This window comes from Hoplias malabaricus, chromosome 4 (genome assembly GCF_029633855.1).
Source record: "Hoplias malabaricus isolate fHopMal1 chromosome 4, fHopMal1.hap1, whole genome shotgun sequence".
In the NCBI taxonomy this organism is placed as follows: domain Eukaryota; kingdom Metazoa; phylum Chordata; class Actinopteri; order Characiformes; family Erythrinidae; genus Hoplias; species Hoplias malabaricus.
The window spans coordinates 28,944,797-28,969,656 of NC_089803.1; the positions used below are offsets into that span (position 1 = coordinate 28,944,797).

Genomic DNA, 24,860 nt, shown 5'->3' on the forward strand with positions numbered 1-24,860 from the left:
TTTAAAACCTATTTAAATCTATGAGTCAGATCACTTTAGGAGCTGGTGTCAGATCTTGTTTAGCCAGGTGTAATGTATGTGAAAATTTGACAACCCTAAACCTCCCCCCCATATCCTGTGATCGCACCTCTGCTGCCCTGCTTATGGCAGTTATGACTACCACTAAACAGGGACATCAATTGTTAAAATTAATTGCCAGTTAACTCTTTATTCTACAACGTTAGTTTACTTTTCTTCTTCACTTCATCTTTTTCATCATTCATATTATCACTACCATATATTACATGTTTATGCAGGTTGTCTGTGATGACATTGATTTAAGGCTGGTGTAAGCAAAAGATTTATGCGATTTAAAATTGAGACTTTGAGGTGAAAACCTAAGAGAAAAACCTGGATGTTTTCAATAAAAGGAAAAAAATTAAGTTCTTGAAAATGGTAACTGGTAAATGATTTGTAAATTAAACGGACAGAATTGAGCAGAAACATCTTATCAAGTTATTTTCTAGATCAAGCCACATGAAATGACAATGTAAACAGAGTGTGTGTGTGTGTGTGTGTGTGTGTGTGTGTGTGTGTGAGAATATATATGTATGTTTGCGTAGGTATAGAAGCCTGATATACACTGTAATATGGCCGGTTGGTTGGTACACAAACAAACATGCTCACTCACTCAAAAACACTTGATCACTTGCTCACTCACTCACACACACACACACATACACATGCAAACACACACACATACACACACACACACACAGTATATGGTCTAGGCTGGATAGGTGTCTACACAATGCAACCCTTCCCAGATCACTGACGAATATGAAATTCAACAGTTTTCGTCCATTTGCAATATATCAAGTCTGTGCAATATTGAGTTATACAAATTAATAGGAACAGCTGAAAACAAGCTAGCTAACATCTAAAATTCCCCTTTTTACATTTAAAAATAGACTTTTTTCCATATATACTGCTCCTTCGCCCCTCACTAAAATAGCACCACAGGGTCTCACCTTTCAAGCTGAGAAATATGAAATTACCTGAAAGTAGAACTGAGCATTTTCTTACTTTGGAAGAATAAGGCATTTTCGTCTTTTTTTTTGAAAAGATAAGAAATAATAAGCACTGTTAGTTTACTAGATTATATGTTTTTATATTGTTTATATCTGATCGCATTTTTTTTTCTTTCAAATCTTTACTTGAAGGTTTTATTTATTTCTTTTTATCATCACAGTTAAGCCTCATCACTCTTACAGATGAAGGTGAGGAGTGGAGTCTATAGGTCGGTCACTCTCGATTTTTCTCTGTCCAGTTTCATGAGTCTGTGATGCTCCTCAGGCTAGTTCTGCTGAGAACCCTAAAAAGACACATGACAACAGTTCAATTCAGCTTTTTACATGTATTCAAACACTGTCTCATTCCCTTCATAGAGGTCTATTCTTCAGAGTTTGGTGACTTGCTTGCTGTAACACACCAGCTACATTTACCTACAGATTTGAAAATGGTTTATATGAGGAACACAATTAGCAAGCCCCAGGTCTAAACTTGTATATATCTAGACTACAAACCGGATTCCAAAAAAGTTGGGACACTAAACAAATTGTGAATAAAAACTGAATGCAATGTGGAGGTGCCAACATCTAATATTTTATTCAGAATAAAACACAAATCACAGATCAAAAGTTTAAACTGACAGAATGTATCATTTTAAGGGAAAAATATGTTGTTTTTAAAATTTCATGGCATCAACAAATCCCAAAAAAGTTGGGACATGGCCATTTTTTACCACTGTGTGGCATCCCCCCTTCTTCTTACAACACTCAGACGTCTGGGGACAGAGGAGACCAGTTTCTCAAGTTTAGAAATAGGAATGCTCTCCCATTCTTGTCTAATACAGGCCTCTAACTGTTCAATCGTCTTAGGCCTTCTTTGTCGCACCTTCCTCTTTATGATGCACCAAATGAAAGATCTGGACTGCAGGCTGGCCATTTCAGTACCTGGATCCTTCTCCTACGTAGCCATGGTGTTGTGATTGCTGCAGAATGTGGTCTGGCATTATCTTGTTGAAAAATGCAGGGTCTTCCCTGAAAGAGATGACGTCTAGATGGGAGCATATGTTGTTCTAGAACCTGAACATAGTTCTCTGCATTAATGGTGCCTTTCCAGACATGAAAGCTGCCCATGCCTCAAGCACACATGCAACCCCATACCATCAGTGATGCAGGCTTCTGAACGGAGCGTTGATAATAACTTGGGTTATCCGTGTCTTCTCTGGTCTGGATGACATGGCGTCCCAGTGTTCCATAAAGAACTTCAAATCGTGACTCATCTGACCACAGAACAGTCTTCCATTTTGTTACACTCCATTTTAAAAGACCCCTGGCCCAGTGCAAACGTCTGAGCTTGTGGAGCTTGCTTAGAAATGGCTTCCTCTTTGCACTGTAGAGTTTCAGCTGGCAACAGTGGATGGCACGGTGCATTGTGTTCACTGACAATGCTTTCTGGAAGTATTCCTGAGCCCATTCTGTTATTTCCTTGACAGTGACATTCCTGTTTGAGGTGCAGTGATCTTTAAGGGCCCGGAGATCATGAACATCCAGTAGAGTTTTACGGCCTTGACCCTTACGCACAGCAATTCCACTAAAATTCCAGATTCTCTGAATCTTTGATGATGTTATGCACGGTTGATGATGATAACTTAAAAGTCTTTGCTATTTTACGCTGGGTAACACCATTCTGGTATTTCTGCACTATCTTTCTGCGCAACAATGGTTGAATTGGTGATCCTCTTACCATCTTGGCTTCAGAGAGACACTGAAACTCTGAGAAGCTCTTTTTAACCCAATCATGTTGTCAATTGACCTAATTAGTGTTAATTGGTCTTCCAGCTGTTCGTTATATGCTCAATTTCCTTTTTCCAGCCACTTATTGCTACTTGTCCCAACTTTTTTGGGGCTTTGTTGACACTGTGAAATTTTGAATCAACATATTTTTCCTTTAAAATGTTACATTTACTCAGATTAAACTTTTGTTCTGTCATCTATGTTCTATTACGAATAAAATATTGACATTTGTCATCTCCACATCATTGCATTCAGTTTTTATTCACAATTTGTTTAGTGTCCCAACTTTTTTGGAATCCGGTTTGTACTACCTACATGGCTATGTTTGCCAACAAGTAAATTTAAAAAATGTACATCCAAATTGCTTCTGTCAGAATGCAATCTCTTTTCCAAAAATTGTAAGTTCACAAGTGAAATCAAAAACATGGTGCTGATGAGATTTTATCATGTTCAGATTTGTTCATTCACCATAGAAGTTTCATAAATATATAAAGAGTATCTGTATTTTTAAGTTATGTCCAGAAACATCATTACAAAAATGGAGATACAACTACAAAGAACAAATGTCTGTATTATTATAATAAATTTATAAGGATTTTGACACATTTTAAAATAGATGTATTAATAAATAATATAAATGTAACTATTGTAAACAATACATGTTAAACGAAATGAAGAACTAGTCCTGATTTTGTTTGCTGAAAGCAGTATTTATGTAATTTTGTTAATTCAATATGGCCTGTACAGTAATAGTGTTTTGAGTGTTTAGGTTTCTACCGAGTTGGTTCTCTTGCGCTTCCAGCAGTCGGGGTTGAGGCGTTTTTGTTCTTCAGCCAAAGCTTTAGCCTCCATGGTGTACATCCTCCGCTCCTCATTCTTCATCTTCTTCCACTTATCGCCAAGAATCACACTAATGGCTCTAGAGGCAAAGAGAGGAGTTTAGTGCTCTCAGCAGTATTCTCAGTCTCTTAGTCAGGATACTAAATATATCCTGCTGTTCTGTAAAAGCATACAGATCAAAGCTTATATTCATATTAGAATAATATTCCTTATAATGACTTTATAATGCATATTTTACTAATTTTACATATTCGCTATACATACACACATTCATTCATTCATTCATTCATTCATTATCTGTAACTACTTATCCAGTTGCGGTGTGTCTGGAGCCTGCCCGGAATCATTGGGCGCAAGGCAAAATACACCCTTTAGGAGGCACCAGTCACACACTCACACACATTCACATCTATGGACTCTTTTGAGTAACCAATCCACCTACCAACGTGTGTTTTTGGACTGTGAGAGGAAACTGAAGCACCCGGAGAAAACCCACACAGACACGGGGAGAACACACCAAACTCCTCACAGACAGTCACCCGGAGCGGGACTCGAACCCACAACCTACCGGTCCCTGGAGCTGTGTGACTGCGACAAAACCTGCTGCATGTGCTAATATGTAAATAACTACCTGGTTACTAGGACTGTCCCGAATACCATTTTTAGGGCTTCACAATATTCTGTGCATAATCAAATATTCGCGGAGTGGGGTGGTGTATATTTTTGTCATTGAGAAAATCCACTTCCGACCCCTGCTTTAATATCCCTCTCTCCAGACTGAGGTGTGGCTCACAGCACGGCTTCGCTCGCTACCCTGCTAACTAGCTTACTAACTAAGAGCACAGAGTATACACAATTTAACCAGTTTTAGCGGAAGTGCTCTAATTTCAGGCACAAACCTGACAAAATGAACTGTGGCCTTTCTTTATTGTAAGTGTTGTTGTTTTAGCATGTTAGGCTGTTTTATATGACTGAGCTTTAGGCTTCATTTCCAGAAAGACTTTTATGTTGATGAGCCTGAATATGGGTGGAGTGTAGAGAGCACTGTTTTTACTGCTGGAGAGCCTGATTGCAGTGGAGCATTGCCTTTATCGATAGCCACATTAATAATAATTTTAAAAAAGCAATATCCAAATCTCAAAATTAGAAACCGAATACAAACCCAACAAACAAATAGCTAATACTAAATTACTTGGAGCCATCCCTATATTAGACTTTTATGTTGACATGTTGGGCAACACGGTGGTGCAGCAGGTAGTGTCACAGTCACACAGCTCCAGGGACCTAGAGGTTGTGGGTTCGATTCCCGCTCCGGGTGACTGTCTGTGAGGAGTTGGTGTGTTCTCCCCGTGCCCGCGTGGGTTTCCTCCAGGTGTTCCGGTTTCCTCCCACAGTCCAAAAACACACGATATGTAGATTGGTGACTCAAAAGTGTCTGTAGGTGTGAATGTGAGTGACTGTGTGTGTGTTGCCCTCTGGACCCACCGCACTGAACTGGATAAGCGCTTACAGATAATGAATGGATGTTGACAAGTCTGAATACATAGAGTGGAGGGTTGCCATTATCAATGTCACATTTATCCAAAAAAACAAATATCCGAATCTCAAAATTATAAATCGAATTCCTACCCAAAGAACGAATATCCGAATAGTCAAATATTCTGTGCCAACCCTACTGGTTACCCTCAAAAAGACCTCAGTACTGAATTGCTTGAATTCTAACTAGCTGAACTTGCTGTATGTTGACAGATATATGTAATGGGACTGCTATCCAGATACTTATAGTTGTCACTCAGAAGGTAGTAAACCCAAAAGCAAATAGATCTAGCTATATAAATAGTGGGGCCTGAACCAGGTCTGATGTGGTGAGAGGTAACAGCTTATCACAGTGATTAAATAAATTTCTTACCTGTTATCCTTTCCAGGATACATCTGTGTGTACTCTACTCGATACTTCTTTGCAAAGAGCATAAAGGCGTTCATTGGCCGTTTGCATTTTGTGGGTGTGGCTCCACTGCTCCCTGAGGAGTGGCTGCGTTGTGTTTTGCTACTAGAGTGGTGGGAGGAGCCAGATCGCTCCAGTTTGTCACAGTCAGGGCTCACTGTGCCCCCACTAGACTGCGAGGCTCTTCGCTGACGTGCCATACTGCTCAGCACATACACAGCAGATGAGTCCAGTGGGGTAAAGTCGTAACTGGGGAGAAAACAAAAAAAACAAACACATAAATAAATAAAACAAACAGAAAACAATCAGGACCTAGGCGTGCACACCACATCCTGACATTTTCCTTTAGAATTTACAAGTATAATTCAAATTTCATTGTTCCATCAAAGAAGGCAAGTTGTCCTGGCCCAAATGCAGCAAATTGGCCATAACCATGGTACTACTACCATCATGTTTCATAAATGGGAGGAGGTTGTTTGCTGGAATTCAGTGCTTTCCTTTCTCCACACATAATGCTACTCATTTAAACCAAAAAAGTATTTATTTTGGTCTCATCGGTCCACAAAACATTGTTCCAAGGGCCTTCTGGCTTGTCCATGTAATCTTTAGCAAGCCGCAGAGGGGAAGCATTGTTCATTCTGGAGAGAAGCAGCTTTCTCCTCACAACTCTGCTATGAACACCATTGTTCAGTGTTCTCCTGATGGTGGTCTCATAAACATTAACATTAGCCAATGGGGAAAAGGGCCTGTTGATTATAAGTTATGTATTGCTCCTTTCTGACTATTACTTTCCTTGTTCTTGGCACGATTTTATTGGTCTCCTGGGAGGTCTTGAATATCCTCCATTTGTACACAATGTGACTGTGGAATGGTGGAGTCCAGATTCTTTAGACATTGTTATACCCGATGGTTATATGTGTGTAATAGTATCATATCAGTAGTCATACAACTAAACCAAATCCAAACAGGAATTTCTTTACCTCCTGAAGGTGTCAAAAACAGTCGAGTCATCACAGTTGATGGCATCACGGTGTCCTGGTGGGAGACACAAATCCCCAACTTGCATTTCATAACAAGGGATTCCGTGCTGCACCACAGTAAGGCTGGGATAAAATGAGGACCACCCTACAAAGCACACATAACAATCTTTAGTAATTCTGAACCCTCAAAAGCTTTTAAAAAAAACATAATCTTCTGATCAAAGGACACACATTCATTTATTCTACATTATATAATTTTATAAAGTTAGGGTTTTTACCTTTACTTTTTACATAAAATGGATGGTCTAGTTGGCACTCAGCAGTCAGAAGCCCAGCCTCAGGAGAACAAGGGTCAAAGACTAATTTCAGAACCGACTGACCAAAAGACACAGTCTCCTCCAGGGCCACAAGCTTCAACCCTTCAGATCCATAATTCTACAAAGTAATATTCAACATGCCTGGTCAGCTTCAAAACAATAAATAAATCATACAAGCAACTGCATCCTCTCGATCCACATAACTCTAATTGCAAAGTACACTTCAAAATAATGTGTCGTTTGTTCATCTAATTAAGGGGATGATAAACCTGAATGATTTCAACAGAGATAGCTCATTATTAGCTCCCATGTGGTCACTGTATACTGCTGAGAATATGAAGTAGAGTATTGCCTTAATGGGACTGAAGCGCATGCCTCCTTCATCATCAGATTCATCCTCTGACTCAGCCAAGTCCTCTACTTCCTGCCACTCCACATTTGGCCCTTTGTGAAAGCGGATACGTGTGCCTAAAGAAGCAAACAACAGGACACATGCAGAATGTATACTCTATTAAATATGAAATAGAGAATCTCAAGCACTGTTATGCATTATGACAATGAAAATAGAATTAATCCTCAGTATTTGTGTTCTGGTTATTTTAATAAAATGTAATATATTTTAAAACGAAACTTTACTTGCACATTAATTCCCAATGGCTGAAGGTGGAGACATCTCAGATGACTACTGTACCCCTCCCATGACCTATGCTCTCAACTTGTTTTGCTCTTTTTTATGTAGTAGTGCATATGTCACAGCAGAGGGCGCTACAGCAAATTTAACTGCTCATTCATAAAATGGCTGGTGTGCAGCTAACCTAAGGTTAAAGCTTTTAAAAAAAAGTCAGCTGGGTTTTCACAGGCAGCTGGCAGGAACACCTTATCTGTGTCTGTAACAACAGTGTGCTACTTTTTTTTGAGATTTTAGCAGCCCTTAATCTTAAATGCCTTATCAAAAGTAAGACATGTTTCCAACTCAAACCCTGTGTGCTGGTGTATGCCCTTTACCTTTCAAAAAGCAATGCCAAATAGTGGAGGGCCAAGAATGGGACCACCCCATGTCATCATCATCTGACAGTGAGGACAAGCAGAATACCCCCGACTCCGACTCACTGCTGGCCTAAATTTGGGTCAAACAAAAGGATCAAGATGTTATGACTGTAATGTAACTGTCACAGATGGTAGAAACAAAGTTAGAGTATAATGCAATAATGTAACAACAATAGAAACATTACAGTAAATGGATTAATTAACATGCAGTTAGTTGGGTCCAAAAAATGTACGTGCATATATATTGCATTTCTTATAATGTATTGAATTCTTTTATGGTTCTACAAGTTTTTGAAAACTGTACCCGCACACGGCGGCGCTCTCTTATGTGGCTGCGAGCAGGGCCTGGAGCACTGCTGGAGGCCAAAGGAGGCCGAGCGTAGGAATGTAAACTGTTACTGCTGGCAAAGATGTGCACAGGAGAGGACCTGCGAGACACAGGACATGGACTTTAGACTGGCAAAAAATGATGATATTCTTAACACATATGTTAACACAGGTTACTGACCGGTTGTGTGGGACATTCTGCAGCAAGGGACTCTGGGGGCTTGTGGCGATGTTGGCGAGCTCTGTGAGCCAGTTGGGATGTGAGGAGTTGCTGTCAGACTGGCTCCTCTCCAGTCCAGGTATCTCCTCGTGTGACACACCTGGATTCACCTGGAACACTTCAGGGGATGACTGGTCATCCTGCACCTCTTGCAGCTCTGGCAGGTCATCTGTTAAACACATAGAGGGAAATCATATGAACAAACGCACAGAGACAATAGAAATCAATATAAATTAATATTCATATAGAGACACACAACTAATAAGAAAAATAAAATAAACAGGAAGTTAAACCTAAAATTACCATATTCCATGTGGCCTTCACTGGAGGGGCAACCTGGGGAAGAGGGTAGGTCCTCATTACACTTGAGCATGTCGAAGGCCTCATCCATGCCTGAGTGGACTGTCTGGGTTTTCTCGACTCTTTTGGGAACAGACTGAGTCTTTACTTCCCACACCATATTATGCCATGTCACTTGGCGAGGCTTTAAAATGAAATGAAAATAATTGATACCACTTTACAATTATAAAAAATGAGTTCAATCAATCCTTATTTAATAGTTCATATATATTTTCATCTACTTGTCAATAGCAAGCAATCGATGCCATAGCTGAACATTTCTGCTTTGAAACTACAGGGCTCCAAAGAGCCTCAGACTGGAGGATTCAGAAAGCTGGGGTTTCTTAAGTCATAAACCTAAGAAACTAATCCCATCAATTTGTGGGTTTGGACTTTTAAGCTGTAGCTGACTGACAGATTAGTGGAGACAGAAGCAGGGACTAACTGCATATTTATAGAGCTGCACGTATTGAATGGTGTTGAGTAAAATCTAAGCCACTTTAAGGCATTAGGAGATATTTTTCAATTACTTCTTAGAATGTAATCCTGATGAACAGGTGAGTTTCAATGATGCCAGGATGAAGAATAATGAATTAATTTGATTACTGAATGATGAATCATTTAATCAATACGTTACAAATCAATCAAATAGTTAATTATTTACTTTGTATTTCTTTTGAGGCAACTTTTGGCAAGCATAACGTTAGTATCTCAACAGCTGTTGCTGCTACGCTGCCCATTGTGTAACCTCGGGTCTTGCTCTAAACGCACAGCAGTGACAGGCGCTCTGAGCTCGGTCTAAACAGCGGTCCAACCAGCGGAGAGCTCCTGAAACAAGACCAGCACAACTAAGGACAGGCTCCTGAAGTAAATGTGCGAGATTGCGCTTGTCTTTAAGCGCCGTTCTTTGTCTTCGGGACTCAGTGCCTGTTTCGTAAAGGAGGGTCATGTGACACTCTTGCATGCAAGCCTTGTTTATAAACTTTAAAGAACCTTGCGCATGCGCTGCTGCGCTCATTCATTCAGAACTGCGTAACACGGGATCAATAACAACCCGATATGATCGTAAAATGAACCCCAACTAGTGACAACACGATCACATTTCAGTTGATGACGAAGATTTGAGTTGATTGCGCGGGGATCTTTGGTCAGTTTCGAGAAATTAGTTGTTAAAATATCAAACAGCAATCTGGATCAAATGCACAATTAAATAAATAAATATATATAGCTATATTTATGTGTATATATAGAGATCAACGTTTAAGACTAATTTACTGACAGCCTTCTGCTCTAAAAAATATAGTAAAGAGACGGTTGTCCACGGTTTGTATTTAAAAATGACCGTTAAACAAACCCACGAAAACGTCTGTTACACAAAGTCAATTAAACAAAGGGACAGAGTTGTTTTTTCTCCGCGACTAGTTCCACTCCAGAAACAACGACGTGACAAGTCTCTGTTGTGAAAATGAAGAGGTTTCCGGACAGAAACGAGACTCGATTGAGTTTAAATTAGTTATCGGTTGTTGTCAGAGGGCCAGCTTTTCTCTCGGAGGCGACCCACAGCTCCGCGGACTGTAAACAAAAGAATGTCAACAAGTTGAGACATGGCGCTTGGAGCTCTGTCGAAGACCACAATGAATGAAATGAAAAAAAGCTCTGTTTTTTCTCTACGTCTCTCTCTCGGGAGAACAGACCGCGGTCGGCTGTTTGTACGCAGAACTGAATCTGGGCTTAACTTGGTTCACTTCAGCAGCGACTGACTCTCCGAGACACAGGCAAAACAACAAACGTCACTGAGAGAAAAACACCTCGCCATTCAGTCAGCGCTCATTCACCGACCGAAGAATCAATGACAGCCTTTAAAACCGCAGCGGTCGAGAAAACACTTTTAAATCATCTCCATACCCATTTCACCGGAGGAACGCCCGTGTTTCAATCCTCTGTAATCTTTCGCTAACTTTTTACTCACCAAGCCTGTCGCCATTACCGAGTATCTCTAGCATTCTCCGAGAAGGCGGGACTGATTACTTTTAGATCTCCTTTACCATTGGTCCACCAGAACGTCAATCAAATAAACTCGAGGCGTGATTGGTCAGCTTTGGTAGCTCTGCAGAAGGCGTGTTTTGTTGTGTTATTGTGAAGTTCATTGGTCCGTTGCTCTTGCCCGTTACCTCACCGCTGCCACTCATTGGCTACAGCAACACTTGTCTTCTCCTTTGTTACTGGAGTAAGCTTTTGTTTTGCTTTCAGAATGAACTATCAACTCATTTATGTTCTCCTTTACAAAACATTCACTTTAGTTCTCTGGGGTGTTACCCGAAGTAGGATTTAAGAGTTAACTAGATAACTTAACCCAAGAGTTGAGGACCGTCCAGTATGAATGTCCCTCAGCCTATTTTTATTGGATACATTTGGCTTAGATTAAGTTATGTGGCTAAAGTGAAGAGTCTTATATTGTGGAATACCTCACTTATTAAACTTTTTCTCTTCTGCATGCTGTTTACTGACATAAAATACATATAAAAAGAATGAACAAATGAAGCACCAAATGAATGTAATACAAAAGTGTATTTTATTTTGATGGAAAGTCAATTATCACTGACAATATTACTGGATAATCTGGCATTGAGAGTCTGTAGACCTTTGATTTGATTTCATGAAGTAGAGAGCACAGGCAACACAAAGAGCTACTTTCAGATGTGCTGATTTGGACACAAACCAATGTGAAATATATAAACACAGGTCAGCAATTTTCGCAAATGAAAGTCCCTAACAAGTGAACAAGCTAAATCTGTATAAAATGATGGGACTACACAAACAGCGTACAATAGGAGCGCTCAGTGGAGGCCAGCTACTAGGAGGGGAGGCTGCAGACTCCCGCGTGGGCCATGGTGTGATGTGTGTGTTTGTGAGGAGGTAGACAGTAATAAATAATCTCATCAATGTCATATGAAGCAAAAGTCCTAAAATACCAGTAGAGTAAATACATTGTAATAAAAATAGAGAAAAAGAGATGGGAAACATGAGTAGACAACAGGACAACATGTGGTGAAGCATATTGCAGGTGAGAAGCAAAATTTATGGGCAAAAGTAGATTTGAGTAGATAAAGCAATATGCATTAATGTGCATTTGATCATGATTACTCTTATTCCTTTTAACAAAAGAAACATACACTCTGGTTTGTAGAAAAAGAATGGCTAAAAGAAAGCTATTTCACAAACATCAAATGTGTCCAAATTTACTGTAAAATACTGACTTGTAAATAAAAGTAAAATAAAAGTAAAATGTAAATTTCAAAATTAATATGTGAAATGTAAAATAAAAAAGCTATGCTTCCAATTGTACAAAAGAAACGTTTTACATGTATTATGCTTATTTATGAGAGTTAGTTCTTAACTCAGTTGTAAAATACTGTGTACAATATAATAATTTTCAGCATAAATCTGTGTGCAATTACATTGATTTTGAAGCTAGCATCAAAGTGCAATTTCAGCATACACACACTTTTCTTCCCTTTTTGTCTTGTCAATATATGCTTACATTACAACATCACCCTGACTTTTATTAATACAAATTATTACGTTTTGGTTTACGTCCCCTTCAGTCTCTCACACATGGCCCATTGTGTGTGTGTGTGTGTGATTGGCTCATTCTTTAAGTTTTCATGAAAACACTTGGAGTTATATTGAATATGTTCAAAACATTAAAACGTAAACAATTCAGAAAAATCAGTTCAAAGTATGTGAAAATGGATTATAGTAGACTGCAACGTTTGCTGTCAAAGACTGAGAGACAAAATAAAAGTCACTGTAAAACTCACCTCATTCTAATACATGTGAACAGAATACATAACAGTAGTGAAGAAGATGACATTATCCAATACCTGGATAAATACAGTATATTCCCAGCATGACAAAACACAGCACTCATGAAAAACTCTTGTTATAAATCTTGTGAAACCTCTTAAGAATATCCTATGTTTGGCTTATCATTTGTAAAAATCACTATCACTGACACACCAGAGCTTCACTTCTGTGAACGCAAAATAAAAACTTAAAACTTCAAAAGTTATGATCATATGGCATCTGAACAGCCTGTAAAAAGGCCTGTACTTACCATGATTTCATCTTTTCATTATGTTGCATTTCAGTTTGTAATTTTTTAAATTTCATGCACTTGGCTCCTCTATTTCTGTTTGACTCCCGAAGAGGGTAACCAACTGCTCTTCGTAGTTAGCGATGTTGCGTTTCATGATATCCATGCAGGGTCCCAGTAACCTCTCGAATGCCTGAACATCCATTACTGTCAAACAAAGACCACACAAATGTTAGAAACAATGTAACAGGCAGAAAAAAGGCATAGCAATTTCCTGATTAGAATGGTAAATTATTATTTTTTTTATTGCAGTCATACTAAATAATCTGTTAATGTATAAATTAATTTCTGATGGTTTCTGATTCAAATATGCTGCACATTTCTTTTGTTTTTAAAATTGTTTAAAAGTAGCATAGTACCTAAGCACTTGACATTCTCCACAGCATAAGCAGAAGCTGCCCTTGGCTTGTTGGTGACAAGAGCCAACTCTCCAAAGTACTGCCCCCTAGTGCACGTGGCTATGTCCACCTCTTCTTCTTCAGAATCTGTTTTCAACTGTCAAAATTAAACCGAAAGAAAATGTTCACTACACCTCTGTCTCCTTTTCAATTTTGTTGTGTGCATTTAGCTAATTATGAAACATTTCTGGCAATATACATAATTATTAACATATTACAATATGAGTTTACACAATACATTTATTAAGAACCTTACGATTCAAGATATGTACATTTTAGTATTTAAAAAATATGGTTTTAACGATTTTTTTTAAAATATGCATTCATGCACACTAAACTTTATAGAAGAACCAGCTATTTTGAGAATTGACAAAAAGTTCAAATCATTAAATTAATTTGTAGACATGAAAAGTAATAAGTGCATCAAAGAACAATACAAAATTTGCAATACACAATGAACAGAAACCAGATAAACCATGAAAGACCAAATGTCAAAAGTCATGTGCAAGGGAGTAACATACACACATCACTTGCTGTTAACACTCACCCGATTCCTCTTCATGGTGATTCTAACTTCACCCGATTCTACAATGTAGAAACAATCTGCTAGGTCACCCTATACAAAAACATACATATCATATATAGTGTCAACATATACAGAAAGGCATGTTACCACAGAAGATCAGGTGCAGTTTTGCATTATATAGTTCACAACATATTATGATTATTTCTCACCAATTCTTTCCCAATTCAGTAGAACATTTATTAAACAGTAAAACGCTAAACATGAACCCTGGAAAATGGGGTAACCTGTGCAATGATTTGCTCTCCATCACTGTACACTTTAGTCGACAAGACATCCACCACCTTCATTCTTTCTGAGACCTGACAATAAACAAAAAAATAAAAAATAAAAAAAAACACACACACACATAAAAATGGTTATAAGTGTTCTCTAGATATCGTTATTAACAAATAAAATAGAATTAGAGGCAGTGGTCCAGACCTCCAGGGACGTTAGGAGTGGGAGTGTCTCGATGAAAGCCTCATACATTTTCCTCTTCTTTGCATTGTTTTTTACAATGATCCTTCTGAATGTCAATCGGTCCTGCATTCAAAAGTAATTATTTAAAAACACAAGTTCTAAGTTCTAATCTTCTCCTGGAACACAAAGCTTCGTCTCATCTTTAACACATAAACCTTAGCTACTGATCTCTGTAATAATCTATAGGAAGTAGGCACCAACTTTTCTATCATAAAACATTTAACAGCATATCTTCAAGAAAGTCTCATATAGAAATATACATTAATGTATATTGGTATTCACACTATATTCTGGAGAAATCAGGGTAACAAATCATTCCAGCAGTCTCTTTTGTGTGGGAGTGTGTTAGCAGTTCACTTAAACAGTAGAGGGAGCTATAATGTACAACAAACAAAGCAAATGAAAAGCATTAACTTCTTACAAACAAAAAAAAGTACACAAATCTAAAGTAAGAATCTATAGAGATGACTATTTCAGTGTTTGATTAAAGGCACTGACAATACAGTCATCAATGCTACTATTGGCTTATTTATTGCTAGTAACTACATATGATAATTATGATGGACCGTGGATCTAATAATAGCTGTAACAAAAAATACTTTTAAATAAATTATGCTATTGTTAATCATAGATCTACTCACTAGGCACCACAGGGCTCCAGGTGAGGTAGCAACAATGGTGGCTGCACGTGGTGTGTTATACATCAGGGCAAGCTCCCCGAAACTCCCACGGTTATCATATGAGCCAACCGCTCTGGTGGTGCCACCTGACTTCATCAGGATGTCATAAGTTCCTCTGTAAGGATCAAGAATTAGCATTTTACACTTTTTCTGAATGTATGAATACAGCAAAATAATTTAAAAAAAAGATCAACAAGGTCTGCGGTTCTGACCTCTCAATAACATAGAAGTTGTCTCCATCATCATCTTGATCAATAATGTGTTCGCCAATAGTAACCGTCTTCTCAAACATGGCATCCAATACTTGGGACATTTGCTCCTACAAAGTTGACAGCAGACATACACGTCATGCTTCTAGCTTTTTTTATAATAATCAGGGATAAAGTTATATGGAATGCAGCACATTAAACAACAATAGAATGTACTCAGTATAGCATTAAACTCTCAAATTTATACAATAATGCCTTTTGTTAACACAGATGTCCAATAGATATTAGCATATGTTTAATGTAATGTTGAATGTTTTAATGTTGATAGCTTATCACATTCATCTATGAGAATCTATGAGCCTGTGACTGAGAGTGCTACAGTCTAGAGAAGAGTTGATAAATGGACTGTGTAAATGCTATATTGTATGATGTACATGTTATGATATACTTCATCGCTGTCCAATAAAAATGACATATATCACCCAGAAACATAATTTACAGGAGAAGGAAAAAAACATCTTAACTTACAGTGGAAGTCAATGTAAAAAAGATTTTACTCCAAAGTAATTTTGGAGCATCTTTATTGGTTCATTTATCATAAACTTTTCACACAATTCACACAAAAATCCACAAAAATACATGTTTTTGATTGGACAGTGACAATTAACTAGTAAGAAAACACACAACCACTGTTACTTTAACTTGGTGTCAGTTGGTCAAACTGGAAAAAGCATTTAACCTAAAATCTGATTTTCACGTTCACCTAGAAAACAACGTTAATTAATTACTGAAACTAATACATACATTCTGACAAAGGATATTTTGTCACTTGTTAACGCTATCTCAAAATGCAAAAAAAAAGGCTTAGGATCAAATTTTAGCAAATAACACAATGGTGATTCATCACAATTAAAATAATTATATCAAATAATTTAATTCATCACAATAAATACTTTTAATTGTTAGGAATCCTTAAAAGCTATTTTTCTGAGCATAAAAAAAGTGAAAGGGTATATTGCAAAGCAAAATATGTCTTTACCGGATCAAGATTTTTGAAAAGAAGTATATCTTTGCATGCCTCCTGTAATCTCTGCCTCTGTTCATCTGTTTTTGGGTGAGTCACCTGCGAAGTGAGCAAGGGCATTTGGAGATAAGGGAAGGAGTACTCTAAGAAAAATGCAAAATGCCAAGAAAAAATAATAAGACAATCAGGGGTAGGGGCTTATACACTGTCATGTATATTGTTGCGGTACTATCTTACAAGCTTTAATTTGAAGCATGTTATAGTAGCACAAAAAATAATCCCTCACCCTCGGCTCCTTGTCCTCATCATCCTCATCTGGGTTGAATGCCTCGGCACACACTGAAAATGGAAAATAAAACATCTGATAGAACTGCAGAGTAAACAAGGGAATGGCCTACAGGCTATGTGATGTGTAAGTGGGCACATTCAGACCCATAGAGAATAAAAACCATTAAACCCATCTTGTCCCTGGAAAGAAAACTGAAAAAAACAACTTGTCTGAATTTGCTCACCAGTGTGTTCTCAACATATTGAAGAAATCTGCCTGGTCTCTTTATTCACATCTATATCCTGAGCTTCCCTCTCATTTTGTGTGTCTTTTGTCTCCCTTTTTTCTCTATTAAGCTCACAGTATTGAGATGAGAGGCCCATTTGCACTTCTCTGCCACACGCCCCCGGTGTTCCTACTATTAATACCAGCACAGAGGATGACAGGAGCATCTACTGTCTGGATCGATACCCCTCCCACCTCCAGGACCAAGTGTGTGCTCCACAGTCAAATCTAAACTAAACTGAACCCTTCACCGTTATATATATATATATATATATATATATATATATATATATATATATATATATATATATATATATATATATATATATATATATATATATATATATATATATATATATATATATATATATACTCACACATAAATCACTGGCTGATGTTAGAATTCCAGTACAGGTAAATTCTCAGCATGGCCAAGCTAAGTATGCTGCAGCATGCCACACTGCTATCACAGCAACAAAAATGTAACAAACACAATGATTCTTTCACACTACTCCTTGAACCTCATGAACCTACAGCCTACAATTTGTGGGATGGCATCATAACCTACAGACATGATCCACATATGACAACATCTGTAGAACCTCATCTATACAACTATAGCACTCTGCAATGTGAATTAAATGTAATGAAATAATTCTGAAAACTTATCAAATTTGGACACTCTCTGACAACCTATATATGCAAACATTCTAAAAATGTACTACATATGGACAAATGAATTATCAAAACATGCTCAATTTCATGAAGATAAAAATTGTTTTAGCTTTTACATCTCAACTGATTACATTTCTGAAAACCTGGGGTCTGAAAATAAAAGAAATATTGCACGTGTGACCGACTGTCTCATATAAACACTTTACATGTGTAATTACAAATTACAAATGTACCTAGTCAGAATTCCAAAACATACTAAAAATAGACTAAAGGGACGAAGGCTAAAAATGACCATCTTGGTTCAGTGAAATGTGAGGGTGAACAACATTTCTAGTCTAAAGAACAACCACAAAATGCAAAGCAGTGTTCAACATTCATCATGGCGCTCTACTGAGTTCCAACTGTGTCCGTTTTCAGTTCAGAGCCACTGAGTATCAAGAGCTAGGTTGTAAAGTAAGCCAATCAACCAACGTGGTCACTTTAAGATTGAGCTTTAATGTGTAATATGTGTATATGTCAATGGATTGTGTGTGATTTGTGTTTATTAGAGTTCTGTTTCTTTAGGCAACGTATTGAATTTCATTGTGAAAACACAATGACAATAAAAGGAAACTTGAATCTTGATTTTTAATTGTCTTTATTACTTGTCAGCTTGTTTATTTATTATGATTGTGAGAGGCCTAGCCATGAATCATGATGTAAAGTCTGTTCCATATTTTGAAGATATTTAATTTAAAAGCAGAGAAGTCAAATACAATTTCTTATGGTCTACAGCTCTGCAGAGATTAGTACTTTCCCTTATTTAACTCACTGGCTGCATTCCAAAGCTAGGCTGCAGTCCAGGTGGGCTACATCATTGCAAGCTGCTCCAGTCAAGGATTCGTGTGGCCTTCATTTTAACAAATTTCAAGGACACTATTGAAGTATCCTTGACAGTATTCTGTTGTTCAAAATGTGTGCTCACATGTGACCCCAAGATGCCTTAAGAAATGCTAGCAGATAAAACCATCCCATCTATGGCCCTTTGTGCATAGTAGGTTCATATTGGTTGACATTGTGTTCCTAAAGCCTGAACATGCTGAAATTTGTTTAGCTTAATTGTCAGCTTTCCTAAAAACATGATGTTATATATATAACTGCTCTGTGAAATGCTGGTAAGTAACTTCATTCATTCATTGTCTGTAACTGCTTATTCAGTTCACGGTCGCGATGGGTCCAGAGCCTACCTGTAATCACCGGGTTTATGGTAGGAACACACCCTGGCGGGGTTGCCAGTTCTTTGCAAGGTGACACGCACTCACAGACACACACCTGTGGACACTTTTGAGTCACCAATCCACCTATCAGCACGTGTTTTGGGACTGTGGGAGGAAACCCACGCGGACACAGGGAGAACACACCAAATTCCTCACTGACAGTCACTTTGAGTGGGGCTTGAACCCACAACACAAGGACCCTGGAGCTGTGTGACAGCGACACTACCTGCTGTGCCACCCTGGTCAGGATCTTCTTTTAACTAAATTCAGCATCATATGAATGTTGCAATAATATCACAGCAAGCCTTATAAAATGAAAAAATGCAGATGCAGTAAATTTAATCCGGTATAAAAAGAAATGAAAGGTCATTTGTTTACTGTTTACTTTCATTGTCACTGCTTACCCACATTCTTTTTAGGTCTTATTGTTAGGACATGTCATTTTGTACGAGCTGCCCAAATTACAGTGTTTAATGTTACTGCCTGTGTGCTGTGTGAATTGGACGCACTGCAGTCAAGTTACACGAAGGCTCTGGAATTTTGTCAATGGCAAACATATTGAATAGTGGCAGAATATAAGAGCTTCTAATCTGCTAGGAAAGCTGTAGACTCGATGTTGCTGAGAGAATATGACTGGTCTGACTCTGAGGTTAGATTATTAGGTTTGGATCACAGAAACTACTCCTATTACTCTTAAAGATACTGGACTGGCCCATCATTCTAGAGATTAAATGTCCAGTATTTTATTCCCCTGTAGCCCATGTTTGGCAGTAGGCATGATGATCTTAAGCAAATGTGCAGCTGCTCTGAGATGACCTATTTAATTCCATGCTTATCTATGAAAATTATGCACAACTGAATGGCTGCATCCACCTTAAAGCTTAATTGCTTATTCAATGGGATGTCTACAGTCTTTAGCTATTTAATGTATTTTATTAAGTCTACACATGTCATTACTGAATCAGAGAGAGCTGCGTTAATTTGACATGAACCACAATATTTTGTAGCTTTGTTGCATATATATTACATGCGTCATTATACCTTAAAGTCTGAAGACACATTACAGTAAATTAACTGTATCTCCCCAGGCTCAGTAAATATGTCAAAATGTGTCCAAATGGGTCTGGAACATTTCTCCCAACTTTTCCTTTACATTTGCTTCAATGGAGAAAGTTTTTAACAAAGAGGCTGACACAGGACGGCCCTTCCTCTGTGTAATAAATGGCTCTGAGGGCAAATCTTTTAAACACTAGCTTCCCCTGCTGGTTTATTTCATTCCATCACTGTGTGTAATAAAAGTCAATCTCCTCCATCTCATCCTGCAGCTGAATATGAAGTTAAAGTACTTCCTAAGCAACCTATTCAAGTTCCAGTGACATGGGATTACTTCAAGTCTGAAGTTGAACTTTTGAATCTGCTGTGCTCCTCTGGCAGACTGAACAAATCAAGCCTCAATTAAACAGTACTTCAAAAGATGTCAGCCAGATCAGTAAATTCATATTTAAGAGACTCAAACCCAAGCTCCTCTTTCCAAAAAGCGACACTGTCTGAACAAAACCTTTAATTCGTGGAATGCTAACATAACAGGAATAAAAGGGGATTCCATGTAAAGATATTTTAAAAAAACGTTATTTAAATTTGTTTGATGTGAAATGCTGCATTTTAGAGAAACGTATCAAGTTCAAATTGTTCACAGCGGTGGTGATAAGAACAAGATATCTTAAGAGTTTAATTCCTCTAAATGCTTGTTCATAGAAATGGTTAAATACACTGACTACAGCAACTTGTATTACAGTTTTCAGAATGTATGGGTTTTTTATGCTCATTCATGGCAGAGAGTTACATGCAGAATGTTAAAGGGAAAAAAAAGCCAAAAACGTTATTTACATTTTAGCGAACAAATTACTCCTACATTTTGAAGAATTTTGACTTTTAATGTACTTCATAGTAATGAGAATTTGTGGGCCATTCCTACTGGTCTTCTAATTATGAAATGGTTACCCATTTAATGAAAAGGAGATGGACTGAAATCATATAAGAAAAATAAAATCAGAAAAATTAAATATGAGATTTCGATTTAGGAAATGACCATGTAGTGGTAAGTGTGAAAAAATAAGACATAAAAAAACACAGATGGAAACACTATTTCTGTGACCTGCCTAAAGACAGGGTTACAGGAAGTGACCAAATATGGTGTGTCTAGCATTGCCTAAAAGATGTACTTTACAACACTAAAAAGAACAAAGAACTGTCCTGATGACTCATCTGCAGTGAATAATGCTTTCATCGCTGTTTAAGAGCAAAAGTTTAACAATGTTTAAACAGTGAATTTTGTATTACTTACCAGATGCTCGTCTTATGAATCTGTTTATCACTGGAGCTGTGAAAAGAGGACAAAAGTGTTCATAGCAGTGAGAGACATGCTTCGATACCCCTCTGAATTCAGGCATAAAATATCATAAAAGATTAAGAAACATGGACCTGGATCGTTTTGTCTAAAATATATTTCCTGCTATTCAGAACTGAGGTTGCTTTGAAGTTGGCGCACCACTAATTGCCATTCAAATTCACACAAATAATAAAGCATCCTCTGTGGCAATAAAAAAGCACCCAGGTCTGACACAATGTACCCTCATGAAAACTGCATGAGAGAGGATTGAGCCACCATGCTGTTCAGCTACCTTTGTCCTGTCCTGGACAGAGAGAACCATCACCTCCAGAGATCCTTAGAATGGACTACACTCTCTCAGCTAACAACGAATCATATTAATTGGCATGGGTTTGCTGTGCTCAAGGACAGATATAGGTGTCTGCCAAATGTTTACAAAATGAAGAAAAGTGTGGATGAGCACTGTACCAAGACAGGCTGCAGCTGTGCTAAAGAGCAGGCCCGGAAGAGCAGTGTACATGACACACACACACACACAAAAGAAAAAGCTTAAACATCTGACGGTTCATGGATGTGGATGCTTTATTTGTTAAAGGCCAGAGCTCTTTTGAAGATGCAGGGGGAGATGAGCATCGTTTAATGTGCAAGAAGAATGAGACACGGCTGCTGATGCTGCTGCTGCTGTCTATAGTAGTAGCCTTTTGCGCCCTCCCCCTCCCCCACACCTCTGCAGAGCGCGCTCTACATTTCCCACTCATCATATTTACGCCCTCCAACACCTAACCAGGAACCAAAAGCCTTGCCTTCTCTGCTTTGGTGTAAAGATATCATCATTAAACTGCCGTATATCAGTAGAATGACTACAGTCATGCCCGAGGGAGCTGATGGAGGCCATTTGTTCAGAGCCTTGGATTCAGGTGATTCATTATTATCTCCTACTTCAAGGAGCCACAGCATAACATTTAGCTCTGGCACAGTCCGGCACTTCATATATGACCTGTGCTGTACCTGGAGGAAAGCTATATACGAGATTCTAACATTGAACACGCTTAACTTGGTTTAATAGACTCAAAACTAAGGGAGGAATGGATATGAACCTATAATTCTTGATAAGGGCCATGTCTCTGACATGAGATGTTACTGGTCATAAGCACTAACTCGCGCTCCTAAAAGTAACCCGTTCATGTCAGGGATCTGTTCATAGGTGGGTGTTTTTGTTGTAGCAGATTAAGCCAGATTAAATAGGCTCGTTTTAAACGCAGAGAAGACACCCATCAAAACGAAAAACGTAAGAATACGTAAAGTCTACAGGTTTTTGGCAAATGAGAGTGCTCATGACTTATAAGAGAAGGATGGTTTTAGGTCGGTGATGTACTACCTACCTAAACGAAGCCATGTTAAGCTTATAGGTTATACTGCATGTGTCCTGCCCGGGGTATGAACGTGAGTCTGAAGGAATGAAGCAGGTTTTCGGGAGGCCACTCTGTTACCTACGAATTCCTCGTCGTCCTCGTCGTCATCCTCGTTTTCGGAGTCGATCTGCATAGCCTCCTCGATGAAGTTGACCGCCTTCGCCGCTCGCACGGCCGAATTCTGCTCATTGCCGAACGCCGCGCCTCTGCCCTCGTCCTCCTTCAGCTGAGTGAAATACTGCAGGGCGAACTCCAACAGATCCCGCGGTTGATTCCTCAGCACCTCCACGGTAAAGCTCTGTAAAAGCTCCGTCAACCCCTCGGGGATTTCTATACTCATTCCTGATACCAGGGCTCCGGAGAAAGAGGGGCAAAACTGCAGTGAGGACCGGGGAGCAACACCGCCTTGGCAACGTCAGCTGAAATGAACAGTAACCTGCGCTGAGGACAGCTCGCGATGCAGAGAAAAACCACAAAAAAAGAAAGAAAAATCCCAGCCGAGAATCCAGGCTATCTCTCACAACTCCATGGCACCGTTTAACATTCGCACTGACAGCGTCCCCTAAATTGGCGGCATGAAAATGGCAGAAAATTCAACAGCTCGCATCTTTTTTTTTTTTTTTTTTTTTTTTTTTTTTTTGCTGCTGGCTACAGGAAACGCACTACTTATTTATTTATTTGTTGCTTTTTTAACCCACCCGCTTACAGACAAGCCCCGCCCACCTTCCCGTCGGTTGGATAGTAGTCCATACCACAAGCACATTCCCCACTGGGATTGGTTGCACTGTGAGCCATTAGCAAATCATAGCCTGGGAGGCGGGGCATGCCTCAATACGGGTGAAAAAGAAAAGAATAACGCACGGCAAACCCACGCATGTGACCTGAGAAACCATGGCAACCAAAATCCAGGGATTGCGTATGCAGCAGCAGCGGCAGAAGAAGAGGAGCTCTGGACGGCAACCAACACTCAGCTCTTAAAGCGTATGAGTTCATTTAATTATGATACGGTGCTCATAATGGAGCCACTGCTGCACACAGCATCTGCATCTTTCGAGTGCTTCTGTACACATACCAGTTCAGCCCAAACCAGGGTTTTGGAGTAAGGCCTAGAAAAATTAGAACTGCTTAAGGCTTAAGCTACATGTGACATGCAACTCAGAACCGTATTAGGGCCTAGAGCAATATGGATGATATGAGACCTAAAGGAATATGGATGGAATAGCAGTTTGGATGTCAGTGCCATGGAATATGGGTGGCATAGCAGTTTAGGACCTAAAGGAATATGGGTGGTATAGCAGTTTAGGACCTAGAGGGATATGGGTGGTATGGCAGTTTCGGACCTAGAGGAATATGGGTGGTTTAGTAGTTTAGGACCTAGAGGAATATGGGTGGTATAGCAGTTTAGGACCTAGAGGAATATGGGTGGTATAGCAGTTTAGGACCTAGAGGAAAATGGGTGGTATAGCAGTTTAGGACCTAGAGGAATATGGGTGGTTTTGCAGTTTAGGACCTAGAGGAATATGGGTGGTTTAGTAATTTAGGACCTAGAGGAATATGGGTGGTATAGCAGTTTAGGACCTAGAGGAATATGGGTGGTTTAGCAGTTTAGGACCTAGAGGAATATGGGTGGTATAGCAGTTTAGGACCTAGAGGAATATGGGTGGTATAGCAGTTTAGGACCTAGAGGAATATGGGTGGTATAGCAGTTTAGGACCTAGAGGAATATGGGTGGTTTAGCAGTTTAGGACCTAGAGGAATATGGGTGGTTTTGCAGTTTAGGACCTAGAGGAATATGGGTGGTTTAGTAATTTAGGACCTAGAGGAATATGGGTGGTATAGCAGTTTAGGACCTAGAGGAATATGGGTGGTTTAGCAGTTTAGGACCTAGAGGAATATGGGTGGTATAGCAGTTTAGGACCTAGAGGAATATGGGTGGTATAACAGTTTAGGACCCAGAGGAATATGGGTGGTATAGCAGTTTAGGACCTAGAGGAATATGGGTAGTTTAGCAGTTTAGCACCTAGAGAGTATGGGTGGTATAGCATTTTAGGACCTAGATGAATATGGGTGGTATAGCAGTTTAGGACCTAGATGAATATGGGTGGTATAGCAGTTTAGGACCTAGAGGAATATGGGTGGTATAGCAGTTTAGGACCTAGATGAATATGGGTGGTTTTGTAGTTTAGGACCTAGATGAATATGGGTGGG

At 38.9% G+C, this 24,860-nt stretch overlaps 2 protein-coding genes across 4 annotated transcripts; both read right to left on the reverse strand.

Moving 5' to 3' along the window:
• Positions 1 to 587: 587 nt before the first annotated feature.
• Positions 588 to 10,867, reverse strand: hbp1 (HMG-box transcription factor 1). 3 transcript variants are annotated; one of them, XM_066669943.1, is made up of 11 exons: positions 10,825 to 10,867; positions 8,820 to 9,000; positions 8,478 to 8,685; positions 8,274 to 8,397; positions 7,928 to 8,039; positions 7,275 to 7,390; positions 6,884 to 7,040; positions 6,606 to 6,750; positions 5,590 to 5,874; positions 3,618 to 3,759; positions 588 to 1,354 (listed from the first exon to the last, which is right to left on the reverse strand). In XM_066669943.1, exons 1-11 carry the CDS (start codon positions 10,837 to 10,839, stop codon positions 1,337 to 1,339), a joined length of 1,503 nt encoding a protein of 500 aa, XP_066526040.1. In that variant the 5' UTR covers positions 10,840 to 10,867; the 3' UTR covers positions 588 to 1,336. The 3 variants fall into 3 exon arrangements, with proteins under 3 accessions (XP_066526040.1, XP_066526041.1, XP_066526042.1); XM_066669944.1 differs by having other exon boundaries at positions 10,761 to 10,846; XM_066669945.1 differs by lacking the exon at positions 10,825 to 10,867 and adding an exon at positions 9,520 to 9,783.
• A 563-nt stretch (positions 10,868 to 11,430) lies between these two features.
• LOC136694485 (cAMP-dependent protein kinase type II-beta regulatory subunit) lies at positions 11,431 to 23,248 on the reverse strand. Its single transcript, XM_066668096.1, has 11 exons — positions 22,731 to 23,248; positions 21,196 to 21,231; positions 16,654 to 16,706; positions 16,383 to 16,466; positions 15,347 to 15,453; positions 15,096 to 15,249; positions 14,416 to 14,517; positions 14,220 to 14,294; positions 13,957 to 14,025; positions 13,371 to 13,506; positions 11,431 to 13,158 (listed from the first exon to the last, which is right to left on the reverse strand). The coding sequence occupies exons 1-11, from the start codon at positions 22,990 to 22,992 to the stop codon at positions 13,025 to 13,027; spliced, it is 1,212 nt and encodes a 403-aa protein (XP_066524193.1). The 5' UTR covers positions 22,993 to 23,248; the 3' UTR covers positions 11,431 to 13,024.
• Positions 23,249 to 24,860: the final 1,612 nt, after the last annotated feature.

What these genes read in the sequence shown, in the direction of transcription:
- hbp1 (XM_066669943.1), bottom strand. An exon ending in TGAAGGCCACATGGAATATG is followed by an intron (nt 8,686 to 8,819) that starts GTAATTTTAGGT and finishes TGTGTTTAACAG; the next exon opens with ATGACCTGCCAGAGCTGCAA. An exon ending in CAGAATGTCCCACACAACCG is followed by an intron (nt 8,398 to 8,477) that starts GTCAGTAACCTG and finishes TGTGTCTCGCAG; the next exon opens with GTCCTCTCCTGTGCACATCT.
- LOC136694485 (XM_066668096.1), bottom strand. Translation starts at nt 22,992, where the DNA reads ATGAGTATAGAAATCCCCGAGGGGTTGACGGAGCTTTTACAGAGCTTT. An exon ending in ATGAGGACAAGGAGCCGAGG is followed by an intron (nt 16,467 to 16,653) that starts GTGAGGGATTAT and finishes CTCACTTCGCAG; the next exon opens with GTGACTCACCCAAAAACAGA. An exon ending in GAGAGCAAATCATTGCACAG is followed by an intron (nt 14,026 to 14,219) that starts GTTACCCCATTT and finishes GTTTTTGTATAG; the next exon opens with GGTGACCTAGCAGATTGTTT.